Source organism: Catharus ustulatus, chromosome 6 (assembly GCF_009819885.2).
Source record: "Catharus ustulatus isolate bCatUst1 chromosome 6, bCatUst1.pri.v2, whole genome shotgun sequence".
Taxonomy (NCBI): domain Eukaryota; kingdom Metazoa; phylum Chordata; class Aves; order Passeriformes; family Turdidae; genus Catharus; species Catharus ustulatus.
Window position 1 is genome coordinate 17148369 of NC_046226.1, and position 23737 is coordinate 17172105.

The 23737-nt window shown below is 36.7% G+C and overlaps 1 protein-coding gene across 5 annotated transcripts in view; it reads right to left on the reverse strand.

Moving 5' to 3' along the window:
• Nucleotides 1–180: 180 nt before the first annotated feature.
• Nucleotides 181–23737, reverse strand: part of DGLUCY (D-glutamate cyclase) — a 47840-nt gene continuing 24283 nt past the window's right edge. For all 5 annotated transcript variants that reach the window (XM_033062948.2, XM_033062950.2, XM_033062951.2 and 2 more), the window contains 11 exons: nucleotides 22443–22596; nucleotides 21554–21752; nucleotides 19783–19933; nucleotides 18268–18390; nucleotides 15895–16086; nucleotides 13658–13918; nucleotides 13098–13197; nucleotides 11316–11464; nucleotides 6469–6588; nucleotides 5503–5654; nucleotides 181–1118 (listed from right to left, as the gene is read on the reverse strand). In XM_033062948.2, the coding sequence (XP_032918839.1) occupies nucleotides 975–1118; nucleotides 5503–5654; nucleotides 6469–6588; nucleotides 11316–11464; nucleotides 13098–13197; nucleotides 13658–13918; nucleotides 15895–16086; nucleotides 18268–18390; nucleotides 19783–19933; nucleotides 21554–21752; nucleotides 22443–22596 (1745 nt within the window). In that variant the 3' untranslated portion in view covers nucleotides 181–974. The remainder of the gene's footprint in view (nucleotides 1119–5502; nucleotides 5655–6468; nucleotides 6589–11315; nucleotides 11465–13097; nucleotides 13198–13657; nucleotides 13919–15894; nucleotides 16087–18267; nucleotides 18391–19782; nucleotides 19934–21553; nucleotides 21753–22442; nucleotides 22597–23737) is intronic.

Sequence of the window (23737 nt, forward strand, 5' to 3'; positions counted from 1 at the left end):
GCAGAACTTCAGTCCTGACACTCACCTGGAGTTAAGGTAAGATCATAGCTTTAAATGACAACAGCAGGGCACAGTTCACAACCATTTGTCATGTACTCCTTCAGTGTTAGTAATCCCTTGTCACAGAATTTTATGTTACTTCACTTGGTCTTGTCAGAAACTAAATTTCTACAACAGGAATTCAGAATTCATGCAGAAGTTTATTTACATAATGTTATTTTACATACTGAATGAAAATGCTTATTTACTTCTAATCATACTTTAATTTCTAATAATGAATTTTACTCATTATTTTTGTATTCAACAATTTCTTCATAACGACAGGATACTCTGAAATGTCTAAAACTTCTATTACCCATACAGTGGCAAAATATGTAACTGGCAAACTACCAATAGAAAAGGAGTTAATGGCACAACTGATGCTTTACACAGATCTGCAATGCTGCTCTTCTTTTCATTAACTCAGTTAATATCTCCTCACACTTCCACAAACTATCCCCCACCATAAGAACACAGGGTTAGAGGGCTACAGGAGGTGTGCAGTGGAACTCTCACTACTGTAACACTGCAGTTTTGTTTTGAATCTTCCCTCTCTACTGTAGCTGTTTTCCTCACCACAAGTATTTTTAAAATCAAGTTGCTACGGGAGTTACTTCCTGTTGCAGTTATGAGGTTAGTAAAACAAGAACAGCAGTGCAATAATAACTCATTGTAATTTCATGCTTTCTTTGTAAAAGCCAGATCACCTCTTATTATATAATATCATTTAATATTAATTTTCCTTTACAAAATTACAGAAAAGAAAGGTAGACCAAGTGGATGATATCCTCTTCTCGCTTCACAGAACAGCTGTGCATGGTCAAGATACCAGAGATTACAACTCATCTTTTTTTGATCTTTTACACCCTGTGAGAGCCTCAAGAATAAGGAAATGACATGAGAGCAACTCTTGATGCAGAAATCATTAGGGGCAGTCATTGCTGTGTTTCCTGCAGCAGCTTTTCAATCATAAGGGAATGGGTGTTGTAGAAGGGCAGCCCATCCACTTCCATCTCTAGACTGGCAGTTTTGCCACTGCGGACCTCGAGCTGCACAAGTGTTTTCAGAAGCTTTTCTTCCTTGAAAAAAAAAGAAACAGAGTATAATTAAAATGCTGAATCAGACCAGAGCAGACATCAAGATTTTTATTTTAATTCTGGGAGAGACTGACCATATCCTCCACATTTATTTTGCCATCAACTTGCAAGTACTATCTTGTCCCAAAGAATATGTGTAGCATCTGGAGCCCAGGGAGTGTCAGATGCTTTATAATTTTGCCTGCTATTTAATCACTGAATAGCATTTTTCTCCACACTGCCCCAAAAAGAACATTAGTGGCGATTCAGAAACATCATTTTTTTGCCTGATTTCAAGTTCCTACATTGCACAAATCAGAATGAGAGGAACCTCCACCCAAAGTATCTCAAAAATCCATCTGTGGTTTCCCCAGCAAAGCAGCTGGCTGCAGCTGCATTTTTATAGAAAAAGAACAGAAGGGAAAGAGGATGCACCAGGAAAAAAGGTTACAGAGAGTACCTGGATGGGCTGCACACTCACTTTCCTTTCCTGAAGCTTCTCTGATCTCTCTGTGCTTTTGGCCCTCTCTTTCCTTTTCATTATAGATTTTATGAGAATTCTGGTTGCTTAGGGAAAGAGTAGGGAGAAAACAGCCTCAGAAATTGTGCTTCCTTGGCATGCTCTGAACTAGGATATGCTTTGTTTAGAACTACAGTTATTTTCTTGCTAAACTACATAGAGGGAAGAAAATCCTTTTTTGTGAGCTACAGGCCAGTTAGCATTGTGAGATGAAAAGATGGGATAAAATGAGCTCTGAAAAAACCACAGGGAACAGTGAAATTTGAAGATCTGGTTTCAAGTATGTATGTCTGGCATAAACTGCTCTGTTTTTCATTTGTCATAAAATGCACACAGTAAAACTTCCTATTTTTTCGCATTTTCTGTAATGAGAATTTATTCCTTGAATTCTGTTAATAAAAATCTAAGAAAACTAATAACCTAGTCACTTTTTAGCTTCCCCTATACCAACCCTCTGATAGGCTATATAAGACCTTGAAACACACACCTATCTGTCTTTTCCTCCCTTTCTTTACTAGGAATGCTCTTTCTGGTCTTTGTCTACTGTGCCATTTCCATTTCTATGGAAATTGCTACTGCAAAAATCCTACCAGAGTAGGATTGACAAAGAGTTCTCCAGGTTTTAGTACTTCTTGTTTGACATTACCACACAATAACTTCTAGCAAAGTTCTTTATCTCCTGGACACAAATGAATGATGAAAAAAAATCATAACGTTAAAATATCTAAATTTCTCTTATTGAACGTTAGGACTTTTTCTAGGAACACTTCTAAGCCACAAAGCACACAGCAGCTGTAGATCTGAATTGAGACAGAATATGGTTGCATTTTACCTAATACAGTACATGGCCAAAATATAATCATTTCTGAATGAAACAAAGCATGCCCTGCATGATCGGTTCAGTTTAATTTTGTAACTTGCTCTCTGAATGCACTTTCTAAAGATGTCTTTTATTTCCTGATAAAACACCCTAATTCTTAGCTGATACAAAATTAAGTGAGGCTCTGGTTTTCTACCAAAGGAAAAATATGCACACTTACATGGTGTCAGCAGCAACACATCTATTTAAGGAAATTATCTGGATACATTACTAGTATAAAGTTTGCTACTTTATAATTTACAAAATTATAAAAACACATCAGTTTATATAATATGAATGATCATATACATAAATGCAAATATATATAACTGATATTTCTGCACAATAAAAGTTTCTCTTAGCACTGAGTGTATCTAAATGCAAAAGGGGCAAAGGAGATCTCTCCTGTCACAAAAGAGACACCTAAATTGGATACACAAAATGTAATCTCCAATATGAATAGTTTGTGCTACATATTTACATATTAGAGATCTCTGATCTGCTTATATGAGGCAAAAAAGCTTGCTTGCTTAACACTACATAACTATGCCTGATAAACCATAGCCTGTCATCAAATGCCACTGTTTCCATTTGTAACAAGCAATATACCATATACAATGTATGGCATGCTTCCTTAGCTGTACAGTGCTGCAATTTGACTGCAGTTCTCTTTAGTAAATAATTATGTTGGGAGTAGGGTAACTGGAAAAAATAATCAAATTAATAGAAAAATACCTCATTAGTTTGTGCTTTATTCAAGGGGGAAAACTTACTTTTGAATGACAAAGCTAACAAAGCAAGCTAAAAATATGTCAGACTTTTATATATTTATAATAGAATGAATATTCTTATAGATAATACTTTTAAAAAATACTATACAGTCAATATGTTGCCATTAATAAAGAGTTCAGTAAAAGAACAAATCTTGATATATTAACCTGTTTGTGAAATGCAATGAAATGCAGAGTTGACTGTAAGATATTTAGCTTTAGCTACATTTGGATATGTATGAGTGAATTAATTTCATTACAGTCACTTTGATGTAAAAGTACTATGAACTTATGAAAAACCAAGCCAATACCATAATCAAATTATTAGGTAAGCAAAGGTAAAGGTAAGCAAAGATTATTTAGGTGCAGTTGTTTCCTCTTCCTGCAGTTCTTATCACAGAACAAATGCTTTGCAGCATCTCTCACTAAGATGTGTGTAAAGACTCATCCATGAACTCAGAACAGTGGGAAAGGAGAGTTCTGCATTTCTGGGGTTTGGCAGTGCAATCCTGACTCTGCTCGACCACCAGTCTGCAGGGACATAATGTTGGTGTTTCAGGGGAAGTCTTCACTTACTAATTATGACCTACAACATTCATGGAAGTGCCATTTTTTAAAGAAAAATAAAGCACATTATAAGAAAGGTGTAATTATTATAGTATTAAATGAAGCTGGATTTTGCAGAAAGTAGCCACATAAACATAAATTGTCTGATTTTTTTATACTAATGGAGTACTGTGAATACTAATGTATTCAATCTTCTGCACTGTTCATTGTTGTGTGATTTATAATTAGAGATATCATATTTTCTTGTCAGACATTTTGTCATTTTCTCTCCTCCACAAAACTGTTTCCATTAATTTTGTCTCAATAGATTTTGTTGTACTTTCAGTAGCCCATTATTAGATCATTAATATTCCCAGATGTTTTGCTTAGTAAAACAAAAACAAGAAGGTTTTCCTGTACACAAGATAACATTTAATTACAGTATCTCATTACCAGGAATTTTGAACATAGTCATTTTAGGATGCATTAATTTAAAGGTCAAAAGCCAGTAGATGCAACTGGAAAAAACACTCAAAACTGAAAAGTAATTAATCTATTTTATAAAAAGACTGTGCTGTAAAGGGCCATATAAGCTTTGTTAAGCTATATGACTATGTCAAGCTTTGGGATCAGTTTCAGTTTTATGACCTTTAGATGAAAAACTAAGATAGCAAGAATTTAAAAAAAAAAATTAGTGAGACCTACTCTAAAATACTTAAAAGGTACTTTGTTGGAATTTCATGCAGAATGTCCTGTCATCTCAGGAGAAAAACTTCTTTGTTTTGGGAAGTAGCTATGGTAGATGGATTCCATTTTGCTTAGATTCTTGGAAGTCACACATTTAATGGGTTCGTCCAAATCTCTGTAGAGGTACTCTGCTAATAAAGCGGAGTTTTGAAGTTCCTAATTTATTGCAAAGTTGTAGAACAAATCTTATTTAATCATTAAATAAGTATGTGTGTGTATATATAGACAGATTTTTTTTAAACCATTGCCAAGTTAAAAATAGAGGCACGTGCTAGCAGGATGAGCACAGATCACAGCCATTTCTCACCCTCTCAGTTATTTTACTTTTTCTCAGTCTGAAACCTTTTCATTCCCAGAATATCACATTGCACAGAGCTGCATTAGTCAAAACACATTTAAAAATATTCATGTACAAGTTTTTCTCCAACTTTAATTTAGAAACATGTGAAACTAACTGTAGAAAGGTTCCAGCAAACTAGACAAGGTGGAAAGAGCAGAAATAAGGTACAAGGATCAGAAGCATGGAGTGGCTACTGCGCAAGAACTGTGACTTTTGATTTTGGAAGCAGGCATCTAAAGGACACTACAACAGAGAGTTATAAAATCATGAATGATGCTAAAGGGAATTTCAGGGAATTTCAGGGAATTTCAATCACTGTATCTCAATACAAGGATTACTTGCATTGCCCATAAAATTGTAGCACTGTCTTCTGCTTGAAGCTACAAGACATGAATACATTCATATTGGAGGATTTTTATTTGCAATCTGTCTTGAATCCTTTGCGGAAAAGAGTCTAAGGAGAGTGCAGATGCTCCTTCCCAAGGAACCCTCAGAAGTGCCCAAAGACCTCGGTGAGGTATTGAACCAGACCAGGATTCAGCAGCTGGTGGCCACTTCCATCTCCTGTGATGATCAAGTCCCACCCGCCTGGGCACAGGAATTACCTTGGTGACGGACGGGAGCGCCGGCAGCCAGAGCCCCCGGCTGGGTGCGCGTGGGAAGCCGACAGCTCTGCGCAGGTAGCGGTCGTGGATGTCACAGCAGCGCAGCACGTACAGAGCACAGGCAATGGCGTAGCCACCCCAGTTAGAGACCCCTGCAAAGAGTGGCACTGTCAAACCAAACTGCCCAAATTGGCTGCGCAGTGTCCAGAGTGTGTCAGAGATACCTGGGTTAGGAATGGAGAAACCTGGGCCCAAGGACAAGCTGGTCCTTGCTGAACACCTCTGTCTCACTGTGAATTTTATCTCATGATGGTGTAAAAGAGAATTTTAACTATAACATTAAACTTTTGTTGAACATCAAGAAAATTAAGAACATTAAGAACATATATTTTTCCTTGAGTGATTATTGAAAGGACTTATCTCAGTGTAAAGGGGTAATATGACAATTTATGCCTGATGGGGGCACACTCTAAAAAGAAGTTTATCAATTATACTGAAAATTTGTATGTGCACAGACAATTTAATTCCTACACAGATAACTTCTGCAGTCTTCCTCATTAATATTTACTACTGAGTAACCTGGTCTAGTGAAAGGTTTTCTGCCCATGGCAGGGGAACTAGTAGGAACTAGACAGTCCCTAAGGTCCCTTCCAACCCAAACCATTCTAGGATTCTATGGTTCTGTGATTTTATATAATGTATGATTTTTCAAGAATACTCAGGATTTGCACAACTATTTCCAATTAACTGCACTTTGTTCATGGGACTTTTCTCAATTTTCAGCCAGTTCTTCTGAAGCAATACATGCTTAACTCTTCAGAAAATGTACATAACACAGAGATAGATCAGTTTGCTGAGGATGACTTGAAAAGGGCCAATAAAAGTTACTTGGAAAGACAAATGCTTCCGTGACAGGTCTATTCTCAAATATCAGCTACTCTCCCACCCCACCAAAAACTCCCTTACCAGCTACAACAGCAAAATCAGCTTCAACATCACAAGCTATAACATCTCCATTTTTTATGTGCTTCTTTACAGCATCTTTTACTTTGCCCATTCCTAATTCATTTCCTCCATCTCCAACACCTTTATAAAAGGGAAAAAGACAAAATTAGTATGAACACAGCACATAACTGACAATCCCTTTAGAAAACATCCCATTTCTTCCCCACAGTTGCTGTGATAGTTCATAGCTCTGTATGAGATGGTTTACCCTTTTACATCCACAGCACCTAAAAACAGAAGACTGTGAATGAAATAGTTGAAAGCATCATCTATTACATGCCAACCTCTAAGTTTATACAGGGAATGTACACTGTACATGGTGTGCATGCAAAAGAAATCAACATTATCAAGTGGTTGTGAACTGCAGACAGAATCAAGACAGTAAACTTTGCATATGGAAGGCTTTACATGAGTATTCTATATAATGTGTTATCATAAGTACCTCAGCACAAATAAAGAAGAAAATTAAACCTAAATCAACCTGAGGAATCAGCCAACAATTCTATGATACAGCAAGCACAGAAAACTCTGGCTTGTTACAAGCTTTGATTAAAAAAACAGAATAGAAATAACAATTATTGCAGAAAGACATACATAAGGATTTGGGCAGAAGCAGCCCTGACTGCACTGCCCATCTGTTGGATACAGATCACTAATGTGGTGCAGTACACAAAAAGCCCAGCCCTGTACACTCTTACTGTTTTCATTTTCCACAGTCACCAAAAAAATAGCTAGTGTTTATTTTAAAAAATTTTCTTACATACTGGATGTGGGGCCTTGATTTTTGTCGCACAAATACAAATACTGTGTATTTTTCTTAGTGATTTTAGTGAAGTCAGTGGGATCTATGCAATGTCAGGAAAATTCTAGGCAACGCTAAATTGGGACATAAAGTTGTCAAATGTAATTTAGATATCTGGAGATGAGGGTAACATACAAACTGGCTGTTTACATAAAAGCTGGATAGTACCTCTAGTGACTTAACAATATATTAAAAACATATTAAAATTATTTTTTAGAATTAACAATAAATTATTATTACTATTTAGTTGGAATTAAAATTTCTCTTTTATCTGTTAGTCTGAATGCCATCTTCTTCAATTTGAAGATTTTTCAGAAGAATCCTAGAGCATGTCTGTGAAACAGAACAGTGAAGAGCTCCAAGCCCTCACTGCATCAGATTTGAATTTGAAATGCGACTGTGTTCTAATGCATAGCATGTGTTACAGAAGAGAAATTACAATATTTATAATTTACACTTCAAGTCCTGAAAACTGCTAAATTCAACACTTTTAGTAACTGCATAAATATCTCATGTGTCTGTAGCAAATTTCTTCTTTAAGTGAAATGAAAAGTTATTTCTCAGCAGAAATTTATTTGCTTCCTAAGTCTATCCAGTCAAGTGGGGCATAACTGAGTGACACATAGCTTATATAAAAGGATTTGCCATGGAACAGCTACTGTTTTTTATCTGCTTTAGTAATCTTCTCACATTTATTTCACCATTGGGAGTTAATGGTGCTTTCAAAAATCACACTATTGGTAATACTTTTCAAACAGGTATTGATCCTGGTGTTTCTATCCTCTATCCATATAAATTTGGAAGTTCTATGCTCTGTAAGAATCACACACAATATTCTGATTTTTATTATACTCAAAATTAAAATTTTTTGCTCTTAATATTCTTGTCCCATGAAGATAACTGACAGTTTCTTTAACTGAAATATATCTGTTGCTCAGGGCTTTTTCTACCAGTCCTGCTTTGCTTTTCCTGTCTTTGCAGGAGTTCTGTCACCAGCATGGCTTCACAATTAGTAGATCTATTGCTGTGGATGGATCCCATTTATGTGACACTGGGAGAAATAGAACACTCCACTGAAAAGTCTCTTGTCCCATCTGTTTTCTTCTCTTCCTCCACACATTGCCAGAGATCTTTATTTTACTGTAGATCTCCAGGGTGAAATTCACCTGTGCAAACGCAGCCATCCACATGAGCCAGTCAGCTACACTGCTTTTAAAGTCAGCAGCAAGAAACACTCCCTTCACACATTCAGTTCATCTCACCCCAAGGCAGACATCTCAAATATAGATGTCTGAAAATAGGCAAGATGAATCCTCCTGTAAAGGCCCAATTTCTTTCCAGGCAAAGGAAAAATAGTTCTGCTGGATCTTCCATGCAAGTTCCCAATGACTACATTGTTTTCTGAAACTACATTCATGAAATATGCAGGAGACATCAGTCTTCTGTGCTAAAAATCTTTTGTAAGAAAGAAAAATACGTGATCCCATTGCAGTACTTTGGAAAGTTTTTAATTAGCTCCTATATAAATAGCACATAGCTATGTCAATTGTATCACAGCTGAAAAAAAATAGTATGTGATTCCAGTAACATCTCTTAATCTTTTATTTCAGTCTTATGTGGAAAATAAGTCCCTTCCAAACTCAGCTCTTCATGTCTTCTTACTCTGTGAATACCTCAAGGCTGCTCCTGACTTCCTGAATTTTTAGGATGTCAGTACCCATACAATTGTAGGCATTGCTCATGCTTTGTCTGTGGTCCAACTACCAGATCAGATTTTTTAAAAAAACACAGATTTTTTTTTTTAAATGCAACATTTGACAGCAATTAATCAGCATGTAACAAATGTTCTGACATTTCCCCTCTCCACCTACTGACACAGTGCTTCTTGCCACAGAGCACACTATATAAAGAACTTCTGTAGGCTGAAAACTTGATCCTTCTGTATTCTAGTCTATAAGGTTATTCAAGTATTCCACCCTAATTCTGTACAATATTTGCATTTATTTTGGAACTAGTTATATGCCTCCAAATTCCTACTGACCAGAGAGAAAGTTGAAGATAGCCCCACCAGAAAAAATTGTACCCTCATCAGTAACAACAATGGGAGACAAAACACCAAAGACACTGTGGCTAACTTAAACTCCACTTCGCAGAAACACACTGAAAAACCCAACATCCAACCCAAGAAATTGCTACCCAATTAAAACAGCAGACACAAAAAATTAGTGTGATAAGCAAAACAAGAAAGATTAACTAGGTAAGAATATAAGAATATAAGAATTCTCCAGAGCAGAATATCCATGTACACAAATGCCATGGGAGACCAGAGCAGATTTCTTCATTGTCCTTTGAAGCCTCTGACTTGTTAAACCATTTTCTATGCAGACATCTCTTTAGAGAAAGATCACAGCACTGAGACATAGTGGATGTGAGTAACTGCTTTTCTTCTTTTTCACAAGCTTGTGGTATTTTTTATTAATGACATTTCATAGTATATTTGAATATTCAGAGAATGTTTGAAACAAACTACATTCTGCTGAATATATTAAAATTCTCAGCTGGCAGAACATTCCAAACTCCAGCAAATTAATATTATACTTTGAGTGCTTGTGGGAGATATTTGAAGTGACTAGGGTATTTTTACTAAAGGAATCAGGTTGTGATGTTATGTAAGTAGCTGGAGAAATCAAATTCTTGTATCAACAACCTAAAATCAGGGACAGGATTTGAAACCAACCGCACCGCAGAGAGCTCTGAGGCATTTTGCTAGACATCCTTACAAAACAGAGCTTTTCCTACACTTATTCAGTCAATTTTGTCCTCTGTTGAGATTGCCAAGACAGTGCCATCTAGAGTGCTTCCTTTTGAATGTTGGAAGGTATATCTTATGAATAGAAAAAAAAAACAATTAAATATAAATACAAAGCATTGCAAATGTTAAAATAATAAAAAAAAATCAGTGAAGTCCTCTGCTATACAGCTTTTAAATTATACCAATACAGTGAAATCAGACTATGCATAATCTCTGCAGAAACTCCCTAAATTCTGTGGAAACATTTGAAAAACAACAAAACTCAGAAGACAAAGTTCCCATGCTTTTGGTAATACTTAGGAACGAGTCCACAGCACTATAAAAAGTGCTAAAAAAGCTGAATCAGCAGACATGTTCTGATCTGACAGAAATCAGTCTGGCATGGGTACTTATTTCTAATTTAATTCTAATATTTACAGAGATTACATATCTCCAAAACTCTCATTTGAACCACTTATGGTAGCAGGAAGCATTTGATTGTACAAGGATGTTGTCTATGGCATATTTTTTCAAAACCAGATACAGAAACGGAAAAAAAAGTTTATTGCCTAAAGAGAGGAGCAGCACATTGACAAAAGCACTTTCATTAGTGGTGTTAGTAAAGGCCAATGCTATCTTGGTGGGAAGGACAAGGCAATCCTTTAAAGATTCTTACTGTACACACATATTTTGATGGAGAAGGCACTACTTGAGTAGATGCAAATATGTAATCCCTGCTTAAAGGAATGTACTGCTAAAGACAATATAAACAAAGATTCTATCCAGACTGCTGTTTTAACTTAGGTGCAATAAACATAAAACTTCAATAAGTAATGTTACCATTCAACAACCATTTATGTTCTATGTTGCATACAACACAAAAAGAATGAAGTCACTATCAAAAACTCCACGTAGAGTTTATGTACACAGATTTTTTATAGGTAATACATCTGGGCTTGATTTTTTTCCTTTTTGTCTTAAAATAACTTTGAAATAAAATCCTTTTTTTTTTTTTTTTTTTTTTGGCTATGAGAATCCTGCAACAGAAACTTGTAGTTTTTCTCCAGTTTGGTGTCTTCAAATCCAATCACAACAAACAGCTGTAGGCTGAAAGCAACCACTCAGCACCTGCCTCCCATTCCTCTTCACTACCAGTAAGACTTCCTGCTCTGTGCTCCTCTTGCTTGCGAGAATACCACACAAGCTCACACTTACCTGTTGTTGTGACTCCTGGAATTGTTTGTGCAGCTAAAAATAGTTCATCTATGGGATCCACGAGGTGTTTAATGTTAACTTTCCTGGCATTGTAATAATTGCCATCAGCAGCCATCCCAGCACGCTCTATTGCTACCAGGTGATCAAATCTGGTCAGAGGTGAGTGAAAAAACAGAGGGGAGAAGTCAAACCTGTGATTTTCACATGAAAAATTCTTCTGTTGCTTATGCTTGGTTCTATTTTTTGACCATTACGGATTCAAGGTAAAACTTGGATACTGTTTTGCTCTTTTTGAATGTAGTTGTCTATGGCGTTTTTTTAAAAGGTTAGTTCAGGGTTTTTTAAATAGCTTTAATGCAGCTCCTCCAAACCACATTTGCTACCAAGAAATGGAGAAGTTCCTGCAATCCTCCTAGCCAGCAATCCTTTGGGTCAGCCATCTGGCCTGGCTCTGTTTCACATTAAAGCAGATGGTATCTTGTAAAATATTAGTCTCTGTAAGTGTATGCAAAGAAAACAAAAAAGTGGAAAACTAATGATCATCTAAATCCTTGTTAGTGGAAATACATTCTCTGCTTAAAGTACATCACTTGGCAAATATTCATCTGTTTCTAGTTAGGCAATATTTGGATTTGGGTCTTTAGATTTGGGGGACTTATTTTTTAATGGCTGTTTTGCTGGTTATGAAAGCAGACAGATGTACTGCAGCTGTCCCACGTTTTAAGTACAACTATAGTACTCAGTTCTGACACTGTATGTTAGAATTTAGTTATTTTGCTTCTGTTTCTCTGATTTTACTGTCAAGAGGTTACTAATTCTGCTGAATTACTTAATGTTCTTGTGGGTGGGTATGTACAATGATTCCAGAGACCTTTAGCAGGGTAGTTGTCTGCTTAAAAAAATACTTCAGCTTTTTGGAACTAAGGGACCAATTCAAATAGAATCGGACTTCTATTAAGCATAGCTATAAAAGATATTTTTAAAACAACGCATAAAAATGATGGTATCATGCATGCTATTACAGTACACACAAACCCGTGGAAAGAAATGGAAATGCAATAAGTTAATGAAGCAAATACCAGGGTGAAAGACCTTTTTATTAAAAAATGCAAACTGAGGGCAACTACATTAAAATTTTTTACGTGGAAAGATCAATAAAAATGAGGAATGTATGCCTACTTCAAGGAAATTTAACTTGCATGATAAGTAATGAGATGAGCATACAACTACTTAGCAAATTCTCCAGTGCATTAACCATAATCACACCATTACAAATACATGACATTTTATTAAGTCAGATCAGATTCCCTAGCTGTTGGACTAGAGCTAAAGCTCTAGAAAAGACACACTTTCCACAGGTCTTTTCTTAGCTCTTTCACTGATATAATATATAATATAATATAATATAATACATATTCTTTGATATAATACTTTTTGATCTTCTCACTGATTCAAAAATTGGTAAAATAATATATAGTGTGTGTATATATATTTATAGAATAACAGCAGAAAATATTTTAGAAATTTCTTGAAGGAAAGGAACTATTGATATATGACGAATTGCTTCTTTTTTGTACTACAGAAGTGCCTAACTGCAGAATAATGTGGAATTCTGTACTCTGTGTATGCTCCAATAACAGTGTTTGGCTTCAAAGTCTGTTCTATGCATTCAAAGTCTTAAGGATTTATTTGCAGCCATTGTGCCTTCTCTTAGACCATGGTCCTTACTATAATTTTACACAGTAGAGATGTGACACATTCCTAAAAAATGAATACACATACCTAGGTTTTCCAGGATTCCCATTCTCACACAAAAACATTAAAGCTGAATCATCATTTTCCCTTTGATAACTCAATAGAGGGATGGGTTTCTTCAGGATTCCTACAGGAAAGCAAAATGAAATTCAGATACTACATACTTTTAATTTTTGATACATCTTTAAGTAACTTAAAAAAAAAAAAAGCAAAATTGTTAGAACAGAATTCAATGTCTTTACACAGTTCTTGATATCCTTACTTTAAATTTAACTTGTTTAGATAGAGATGCTGTTAAATGGGACCTTGAGGTAGTAAAGGTCTACCCCAGGACAAAGATAAGAACAGACATCCAGAATTTATCGCAAGCAACTCATCCAGAATCAGTACCCAGATATGTAGACATCAACTTGATGCCAGCTAGGTTAACAAAATGGCATCGTAGCAATGACGACCAGAGCTTACAGGATGAATTCTGATTAATTCTCTGGGGGGAAAAAAAGTCTTGTTCTAAGTGACAGATTAAAACTGAAGCAAACCTTGGCACAAATTAGCAAGATAAAAACTGCAAACCCCGTATCTCTTACCTAGTTTAACAGCTTCTTCAATAATCTTTTTATTCAGATCCATGGCTCGCTGATCTGTAACTATGGCAACCTGTTTCTCCAAGGCCTGCAGCATAGCTGCAATGGCAAGGGCTCCCGGGGGGCCGTCGTTCTCCTCGGGCGGCTGGTGGGTGAAGTGGGTGGGAAATCCCGTGGTGATCAGCACGGATCCCGCGTTGGACATGGCCAGGCAGGCCCCCAGCAGCTCACCCTGCCGCTGCAGGTGCCTTATGCCCCGCTCTCCTACACAAGTGGGTTTAGAGACAGGTTTTTCAGTATATCATTCTCCTTTTGAAGTTTCCCTCGGGGTGAAAGTACATACTTTAGTGACATGAAATGGGTTTAAAAGAAAAAAAAAAAAAAAAAAGAGAGAAAAACCTCTGGTCAAGGTAGGAATTGGGGTAATTTCCTCAGGAAACCTAAGAAGATGTAGGATATGAGTAATGAAGATAATAGACTGTGCTTCCAGGTTAAGAATGTCAGCTTTTGAAAATTATCATGCCTAGCATTTTTAGGTGTAAATGTAAATAGCTTGTTCTGAGAGCTTACTGCATATTGTTTCCTTTCCTTTGGCCCCCTGTTTTCCTCTGACAGTCCTGTTAGACCATGTTTAGCTACTGAAGCTAGACTGCAATTCAAGCACCCCAGACCTTACAGAAGTTCTGAAGCAGACTTCAGATGTGTAAACTGATCTTTTATCTCTATTCAACACCATCCCCCCCAGGAAGAGCTAATTCCCAAAAAATTTCCCTTAATGAAATGACTAACCTCAGAACTGAGGTTTCAGAGACATTGTAAGTTACCTGGGGACATGATAAACACAATTAATACACTGGTATCCAGGTGACTACTAGAAGTTCTTGTAACACTTCATGTATCAGAGAACCATGTTATCAGACCTTGAGAAATAGGTAAATATTTACAGAAGTCTCTTCTCATGGGTCAGTATTTACACTATTATCTGTGTAGGGCTTTCATTGCTCAAACACTTCCTATCCCATGTTCCTTCCCTGTCACTTGGAAAAAAGTTCACAGCTCAGTTCTTTCGATTTTCTATCACTCAAGAAAACCATGAGTACCAGCATGACGGTCTTATAGAGGCAAGTCTTCACTGCTGTTTTCCAATCTCCTTGTATCTTCATCCTTCTCACTCCCCTCACCCCCACATTTACCTCTTTTTGTCCTCAATTTCCACTTTGGAATTTCTCCCCCGTTCCACCCAAATAACAGAGGCAATACACAGATAATGGACAGAGAAAAAAGTTCAGAAAATTTAAAGTTAACATAAGCAGAATACAAGTCTCAGAGAAGTGGGGTATATTAACTGAGACAAAGCACTGTACTTTCCTTTAGCAATAAAATGAGCTAACTCTTAAGTTAGGTCCTGCATTTCTGCAGAGCATGGCATCATGCCAAGCCAGCGCCAGAGAGTGGGAAAGGAGAGGCCTTGTGAGTAAAAATAAACAGACCCAAATGTATGCACACAGCCCAAACCCGGAGCTTGGGAGTGCTGGGTGTAAGCTGTTTTCCACTACTGCCTACAGAGGATTTCAGAAAATTTATGGCACACTGAGCTCAGACTTTACAGCAGCCAGAGGGGACTAACTCAGTGTGTATTTTAGGAATGGTTGCACAGTTTGCCTTTACCTCCCTCTCTTCCTTGCATGTACAGCCCCACTACTCAGCCTTCTGTGGTGACCTGGTCACTTTGGTCCATCATACAACACCTCAGTGATGGATATGTCAGCAGAAATTAATATAATTCAGAGAGTGGTGTTTGAAAAACACATGCAACTACTAGGATTTTCTGGTAGGACGACAGTAGTCATGAATATATGTAAAGAAATGTGCTATTTACTCCATAGTGAATACCCATGTAGCTGTTACCAGCAAGCTGAGGTGCCCTGTACTTCGCATTCCAATTTCAGATTTACTCGGTAACAGTTCTTATTCCCTGTGGACTCTCCAGTCTGCTTCTGTGTACTTTGGGAGCACACAGTCATCAAGATCAGATATTCCTTTATCCACAATGAGTGGTTTTGGCCAGACTCTGATATTAACTACAGTAATAGAAAATATAAGACCTAGTTATATAAACTCACTGTATTCCATAAAAAATTCTTAAAATCACCTTTAGATTATTACTGTGTTCTTGAATTTAAAATGTCTAAAAAGGCAGGATATCTACCCCATTAAAGGGAGACAGTTTTTGTTTATACCTGGATCTATTCCAATTAGGGTCTCTAGAGCCTTTATCTTTTGGGCTGCTGCTTCTGACACAATACTGAAATGCAGAGGATCTCGAGAGATGCAGTGGACCTGTGGGACTCCTCCCGAGGATCTAACGTTGTCATTCTTTACGTCGGTAATGAACATGCAGCCAGGAGAATGAGTAAAAGCTAATGGAGCTCCTAAAAGGAATGAAAAAATGTCAGTTAAATGTTATTATTGCAATGTAACAAATTATAGGGATGATAAAATTTCAAAAAGCCACTTAATATAACAACAGAGCCCCTGCCTGATGACACTTACAGAAACAGGTAGTATTTTAAGTTACATTGGAGCAATTAATACACTTTGAGAAAGAAATACATACATCTGAAAATGGTTTTGCTTTTAAAAAGCTCATGTGGGTACTTGAGCTCAGTTTATTCCATAATGTCCTCTTTAGTCTAAACTTGAGCCAACTGAAGAATAGAACTCTGGTACCCTCCCAAAACGTCTGTTGTGATGGCATTTGTCTTCCCAAGTCACCATTACACGTGATGGGGCTGTGCTCTTTTGGACATGGCTGAACACCTGCCTGTCCATGGGAGGCAGTGAATTAATTCCTTGCTTTGCTCTGTTTGCATCCATGGCTTTTGCTTTCCCTATGAAACTGTCTTTATCTCAATTCATGAGTTCTCCAGTTTTTACCCTTCCAGTTCTCTCCCTGATCCTGTTGGCTGGGGTTAAACCATGACAATTTAAACTGGCAAGGAGTAATAACAAAAGGGGATCAGTAAGTGTTAGCAAAGGAAATACAAGTAGCCTCTAAAACCCTGGAGAAAAATAAGCTTCTTTAGACCTGACAGCATAGTAGCTCCCTAAGCTGAAAACATTTCCTGTCTTTATACTGACTCCAGAAGTCTGAATCTAGGTAATACTTGATTTGGCAAAATCGGTATGTTGTTACATAAATCACAACTGGTATGCTTAAACAAGCAAAACTTTCTCTGTTAGAAGGGTGAAAATGGAGAAGGTATTTCTTTACTAAGTACATATGTGCTTGGTTTGAGCTACATCTGTTGGGACTCTATGGCTAACATTTTAAAGCACCTGGGGAACATGGTTGTTGAGGTTTATGATACCTCACCAAACCCTGTGAGCAGACAGTTTTTTGTGACAAGCTAGCAGATTCATCTAAAGTATGGTTACTGGTGGTATGGCAGATTTTAAACTTCCTAGTTGAGAAAGTAGCACAGCAAAATAAAAACTGTCCAAATTTTTCCTGGAATGCACTAATGACAACTGAGTTTAATACAGAAAATGGAGAAATAAACACAAGTGAAAGTCTGTTCCAGGCAGGGGCAGGATAGACAGCCACTTGTGCAAGAGATTGGAGAGACATTGGCAAATTTTTCCTCTTTTTCCCTACAACAAGGATGCATGAGGAAGATGAGTAAGTCTGCTAAAGAATTCAGGAAAGAGTAGGATTTTCATAATGGATTTGGAACTGGAGAAAAGAGATTGTATGTAAGAAAGAGAAAGAAGTCTCCTCTTAGAGCTGAACATATTGGAGCACATGTTGAAAGAAGTTCAGATAAACATCTGTAAGAAACCACAAGGATCTTGCAAGGAGAGAAGGACAAAGCAGATGACCTCCCAGGGCTGTCCCAAATATATTGCCTGTGATTATTAAGCTTCTCTTTCACTGAGAATGAAAATACAGTATTTCCTTCCACACAGTGACTTAGAGAAGTATATAATACTGTTACTATGGTTTTGTTGCATTGTCTTGTCTTTTGTGCTCATGCCTGCATAAATGACTGTACACAGTACAGAAACACAGTGCAGAACAAAAAGTTTCATCTATGTAAAGTGTGTCACATTTACTTAATTTTGGAGAAAACTAAAAGCTTGATATTCTCCATGTGAACCCTTTTCCATGTCAATCAATTTGCTTGCTCTTGACAACATTTTGGAAAGATTTCTGGCTTCTCTTTTTTTCCCCCTTTTTTCTTTTTCCTTTACTACTGCTTTACTTCAATGTAGTACAAAATAATATTTTAAAAGGAAGAAGCTTAAAACTTAATGCCTTTAAATTTCTTGGTTTTCTTATAATGCTTAAAAAGATGTTTTGATGTTGCCAGAGCGGTAGATTTAAACGTTAAAAATACACAAAAGTGGTGAAATTTTCTTTAAAGCAGACCTGTATTTCACAAGGAAAACTCTCCTGCCAAAGGCTTTTTTTATTGTTTGGGGTGTTTTTTATCTTACCTAAAATCAAGCCTGCTAATCAGCCAATTCAGTCTTCCTTTTAATAAAATAAAACAGAGAGAGAGAAAAGAGATTGAGAGATAATTTTAAAAGAATCACTGTGCAGCACATACTGCAGTTGATAATTGCTTCTACTCCTGTTACTCCACAGGCCCAAAACACTGGAATATCACCAGGGTGAAGGTGAACTGGATCTCCATAGTCTGGTTTAGAAAGATCTTGTATTCCCAGCAGACCTGGAATTGATCAAAAAATGAAATTATGAGCAGTAATACTGCAAAGCTGGAGGGGTGGACCCCAAACACCATTCAATAACACAGAGTTAAGAGTTCAAGAGTGTCAAGTCCCCCTAAAGTGGAATATTTAGTTTACCTTTGAGTGCATATCCTCAGAGTCTGAACTGACTTGATTTCCCTTTTCTTGTACTTGATAGCACCAGTAAAAATGTATTTACCTTATTTCTGCAACAAAATGCAAGTTAGGCATCTATGCTGAGTTTCCAAGATAATATAAATCTTCTGGATCAACAGAAGAATCCTATTCATAGCACTGGCAAACAAGAATAAATGATTGCTGTGCAAAAGGAGTTCTTTCTAGAACACATTTTCTACCGCATTAACTTCCTACATTCTTTAGCTAGAGAAATGATCAATTTCTCTTTTCCTCTCTGTCTTAGGTAAATACATCTCATTCTTAGCTGCCTTTCACTAAATTGTCTTTTGCTTTATTCTAACACCTACTTGTAATAATCTGGGTAATTCTAAGCACTTGCTATCTTCCCTTGGTTTTAAATTCTTCAGATGCTTTAATATACCACTCTCTTTTCTGAAATTAACTTATATAATCTGTATACATGATAATTTACTACTTTGTAATGACTTATTACTAGTTTTTCAGTCTTAAGTACTCAGATATGTTACTCAATTACATTACTGGAGTGTTGTGTTAACCAGTGACATCTCCTTCCATGCCCTGCAATGTGATTCTTCTGCATGTAGCCTGACTACCAAACTTCTAACAGTAGGGGGGAATTATTGCAATCTATCTTCATGTTACAAGTGTTTGTTTGGTTTTGTTCTTTTTTGAACAGCCTCTTTTTTTTTTTTGTTCAAACTAGATTTTTAAAAAATCATGTTTCTATTCATTTTGTCTTAAGTGTTGTGCTTACTGTATGCTATTTCAGTATTTTCAAAAATAATGCAGTATTTACTTTCACATTCAACCACTAAGACACAAAATGCTTTTCCCCATGCTGTCAGTCATTGCTATCCTGTCACTGGAATCTCTGACAGCAAGAAAGTATTCACATATAAATGAAACTGCACACATTTCAAAAGAATGTGATTACACTTTTTACCAAAACCACCCCTGCCAGATTATCTACATCCAACAACTATCTTTTATCTTTTATCTAAGAAATCTGTGTGTTCAGCTCACTCAAAATCTTATTTTTTCTTTTTCTTTCTTTCTTCTTTCTTTTTCCTTTTAAATTAAGCTTTGTGACCATTAGAAAGGATTAAAACAGATTTAATAGTGTGGGTATTTCAGTCTTACCACTTCCCATGCCTTCCCCCTTCACCTGTATACACAGTCAGGTAGGTGCAGAATGAAAAATGAAAAGCACTGACCAGGATCACCTATGTGAATTGGTGCTCCATGGGCTTCTTTTAATTCAGATGTTGCTAGCACAGCTGCTCCCAACTTGCTTTCAGGAATAGGTCTCATTGAGACTACTAAGTTGCAGTGAAACATAGAAATGCTGTAGCACGGCACAGATGTCTGGCAGTTCAAAAGAATCCAGGGTTAGCAGGAATATTGAATAATACTTCTAAAATGTTAGAATAAATAAATCGAAATCTTGGTGCTGTACGTGAGTTTAGAAAGGCTGCATTCTAACATTCATTTTAAATCCATTTGAAGAAAATTCTTGGGATCCTGTTTTTTTCCTTTAAGATTCCATAATTTAACTCCATCACACAGATCACTAAAATTTTCAACTTAACCCATTCCTTGTTCCAGTGCACACAGCAAGATGACTCAGTGTATGTTGAATATTGTCAGAAATCAATGGCATGTTCCCTCTACAGAAAATGAAAAAGCTAATAGAAAACTATGGCACAGCTACAAATCTACTTAGACTGAATCTACCCTCTGTACTTGACTTACAGTGCCCTATAACACGCCAGGGTCAGCAACCGCTGATGTCAGTACCCACTTGTACAGAAGCTGCATGACAGCTCCATACATACAAACCTTTCATGCCTCTACAAAGGCTCTATGGAATTCATCATCCTCACCAACTGTGAGGCTGAAGCACCTTTCCATTTAGAAATAAAGCAGGTCAGCTTTTCAGGAAAAAATGTCAGATATCTGAGTAGCAGTTGAACATAAACAAGACATCCAGAGTGCTAGAGCTGTCTAGAAAATGTTCATTTAAAGCCTTTATAATGATAATAATAATCACACCTGTCACTGAAGAAACGCACTGTGCAGCTCTTCACAGCATTAATGTGCTATAAACGATAAAATTTTCCTAATTCTGAAATGCTAGAAGCAGATACATAGTTGTTGTTTTTTCTTTAAGCTTGGTAGAAGGACTCACGTATAAGATACATTTGCACTTCCTTTCTGACCAGGAGCGTAGTGTAGATTGTGTAATGATAACACTGAAAACAACAACCACCTTTCTCCAGTAGCACAGTATGAACTAAATGAAAAAGGCATGCAGATGTGTACTTCAACGTTTTTAGTACTAAGGGCTTTATTTACTGGGGTCAGAATTAGTCTAGGACTTTTGTTACCATTAAAATGTCCACCACAAACTTTCTGAGCACAGTCATAATTTTCTATGCTGTGGTAGACACCTCAAGTCTTTGGGAACATCTTCTGGCCCAGAGGCCTGGGTTTGTAGTAAGCATGCAGTTTAAAGGCTCTACTGTCACAGGAAAAATCCAGAATGTGGCTGTCATGCGGAAGAAACTGCTATTATCATGGTTTATAAAATGAATATTCCAACTGCAAGCAGGAGCTGGTATGGAGAACAGGACACATGTAAAGACATGGTCAGAACAGTGCATGGATCATTGGGTGAAACAGAGAGAAGGCAAGCCAGAACAGAATCCAAATGAAATGGCTGCCACAGGCAACAGGGAAAGCTTTGTCATGAAAAATGAATAAAAAAGGAGATTGGCTTTACACTGAATTGAGGCTGAGAATAGGCTGGGAATATTTTACCCTGTATTTTCACATGCCTAGTGCTAGCACATACCTTAACTCACTGTGTAGGCAGAGAAATAAAGTTCTGATTTGAACAATAGGTATATGCACCTAATGTGAATGTGGGCAAAACTCACAGGCAAAATTACAACAAAGACTGTGTGTGTGTGTGCATATACTTACTTTGTACATGCTTACATTACACTTTTGCTCAACGTTTCTGATAGGAATGCCAGCTTTTTGGACTGCTTTTTCAAAAGAGAAGCTGCAGCCTAAATAAAAAGTCACCATGTCCTTGAGTTGCTCAGAATATTCCTTAAGGCTTTTCAGTGATCCAGTACAAGCTCCATACTCATATTTTCTGTACTGAAGGCAGTCAGTTCTAGTGAAAAAAAAAGTTATCAAATCTTTGTCACATTTTTTTGAAAACAAGGTGAATTGGTTGAATTGACATAAGCCCAATGTGAAACCACAAGATACAACCTGCTTTATCCATTTTGTTCTTTCTGACTAATAACGAAACAAACATAGGCAAAACCCCCAGAACATCTTATTCTGCACAAAACCAAGCTGGCAGACAGAATGTTAGAGTTTGAGATTTTACATTTTATAGGTAAAGGCCCCATATGTCTGTCTTGTCTCAGGCTTTCAAAAATTAGGAAGCTGGTTTAAACCTTGTTCTTAGTGTTTACCAGAGGAGTATATCTTTCAAATTTCAGAAACTCTACAAGTATCGTGTGGACACCATGGCCACGTTTCTAGTAAACAAAACAAATAGAAACAAATATATAAGCAAATATACAACCCTATTATTGAATTCTGTAGGCTTGGACTGCAAAATATTTAAAAATCACACAGAATTTCATCTTTGGATTAGAGAAAGACTGGTACGTGTGGCTCATGAACACGATAATCAGGTTGTTATTTTTGGTTTTCACTCAAAGGTATAACTCCAAGTAAAGAACATTGCTCAAAATATTCAACAGTGTAACCAGGCTTTTTCCTCAAATCCTCCTAATCACCACCAGCATTCACTTGAGAATACTGGCCAGCAGAGTTGGTTTGTAGTTACCTGATATCAGAATCACTACTCAGGGAGGGACATTTCCAGTCACCCGGTTGACTTCTGTACAGCAGTGGCAGGGGTCCATCGTTTGCATGGCAGAACTTCTCAAAGTCATCAGCCAGGGACTTGTGCAAAATCACAATATTGGCCTGTTTATAGCCTTAAATTGTGGAAAGTAGGAATGGCTGGTTATTAATTCAGCTTTTTGTTTGTGAAACAATAAATTTTCTGTATTAATTTCTTTAGATTATTTATAAAAATTACCTGAAGGAAATTTTGATTCAGAACTCTGTAATTAGATCAAACTTCTTGAAATGTTTTAAAAATCATAGCTAGGCCCACTATATGTGAAGTCATTCACGGCTAAAACAATTGGCAGACATGGGTAGTAGCAGAATATGAAGACACCATAATTAATAAATATTTCTATTAATTTATATATAAACATAATTTCTGGTCTAACTGGGGACATTAGTCTTCTGTAGGAAAACGCTCTATTTGCAAACGTTAACTCAGAGCCAAAGAAAGGGTATCACATACCACACTTTCACAATTATTTTTCACCACACCAAGATAATAATCAATCTGAGAGTAAATTCTGGTATCTTGATGTTCATAGCACATTTTTTAAAATTTCTTGGCTAGGGAATTTTAATGTGGGCTGCAATTAAACAGATATGATTAGAGCTGAGGAATAAACTCTTGACTGAGCACTGAATATCAGTAATTTCTAATTAAAATTCTAATTTAATTTCTAATTAAAAAACCCCCGAACAACTAAAACAAACAGAACTGCTACACTTTCTTCACTTGGAAACAGCTTTGATTTAAAAGGGTGTTCACTACTACTATGAAATAGCTTCTAAAGACATTAACATTTTTGCAATGACTACCACTGAAGAAAGGTCCCATTCATTTATTTAACAAAAATTTATTTTCTTAACAGTAGTAGTTAATACCAATGCCATTTAAACTTTTCTGCATGGAAATATCAACTGTTCAAATAATGGGGGGAAATCTGGAGTACAACTGGTCTGAAGCGTATAAACCTAGCAATTAACAGTCCCTAAATTCTATACTGATAGATACTCTCTTGAAGAGTCATTACTGTCTGATACCAGGCAGGCGAGTAGGAGGCTGCACAGAAGCACTCACTTTTTTAAATACTGCAGTAGTCTGTCATCCAAAAGGCAATAATTTAGTTGAAATCAATGAGCTGCCTTCAAAGGCTGTACAAAATGAGCCAAATCTTACTCTTGACCAAAGCTAACAAAGAAATCCAAAGAGAATTCTATTCCTGA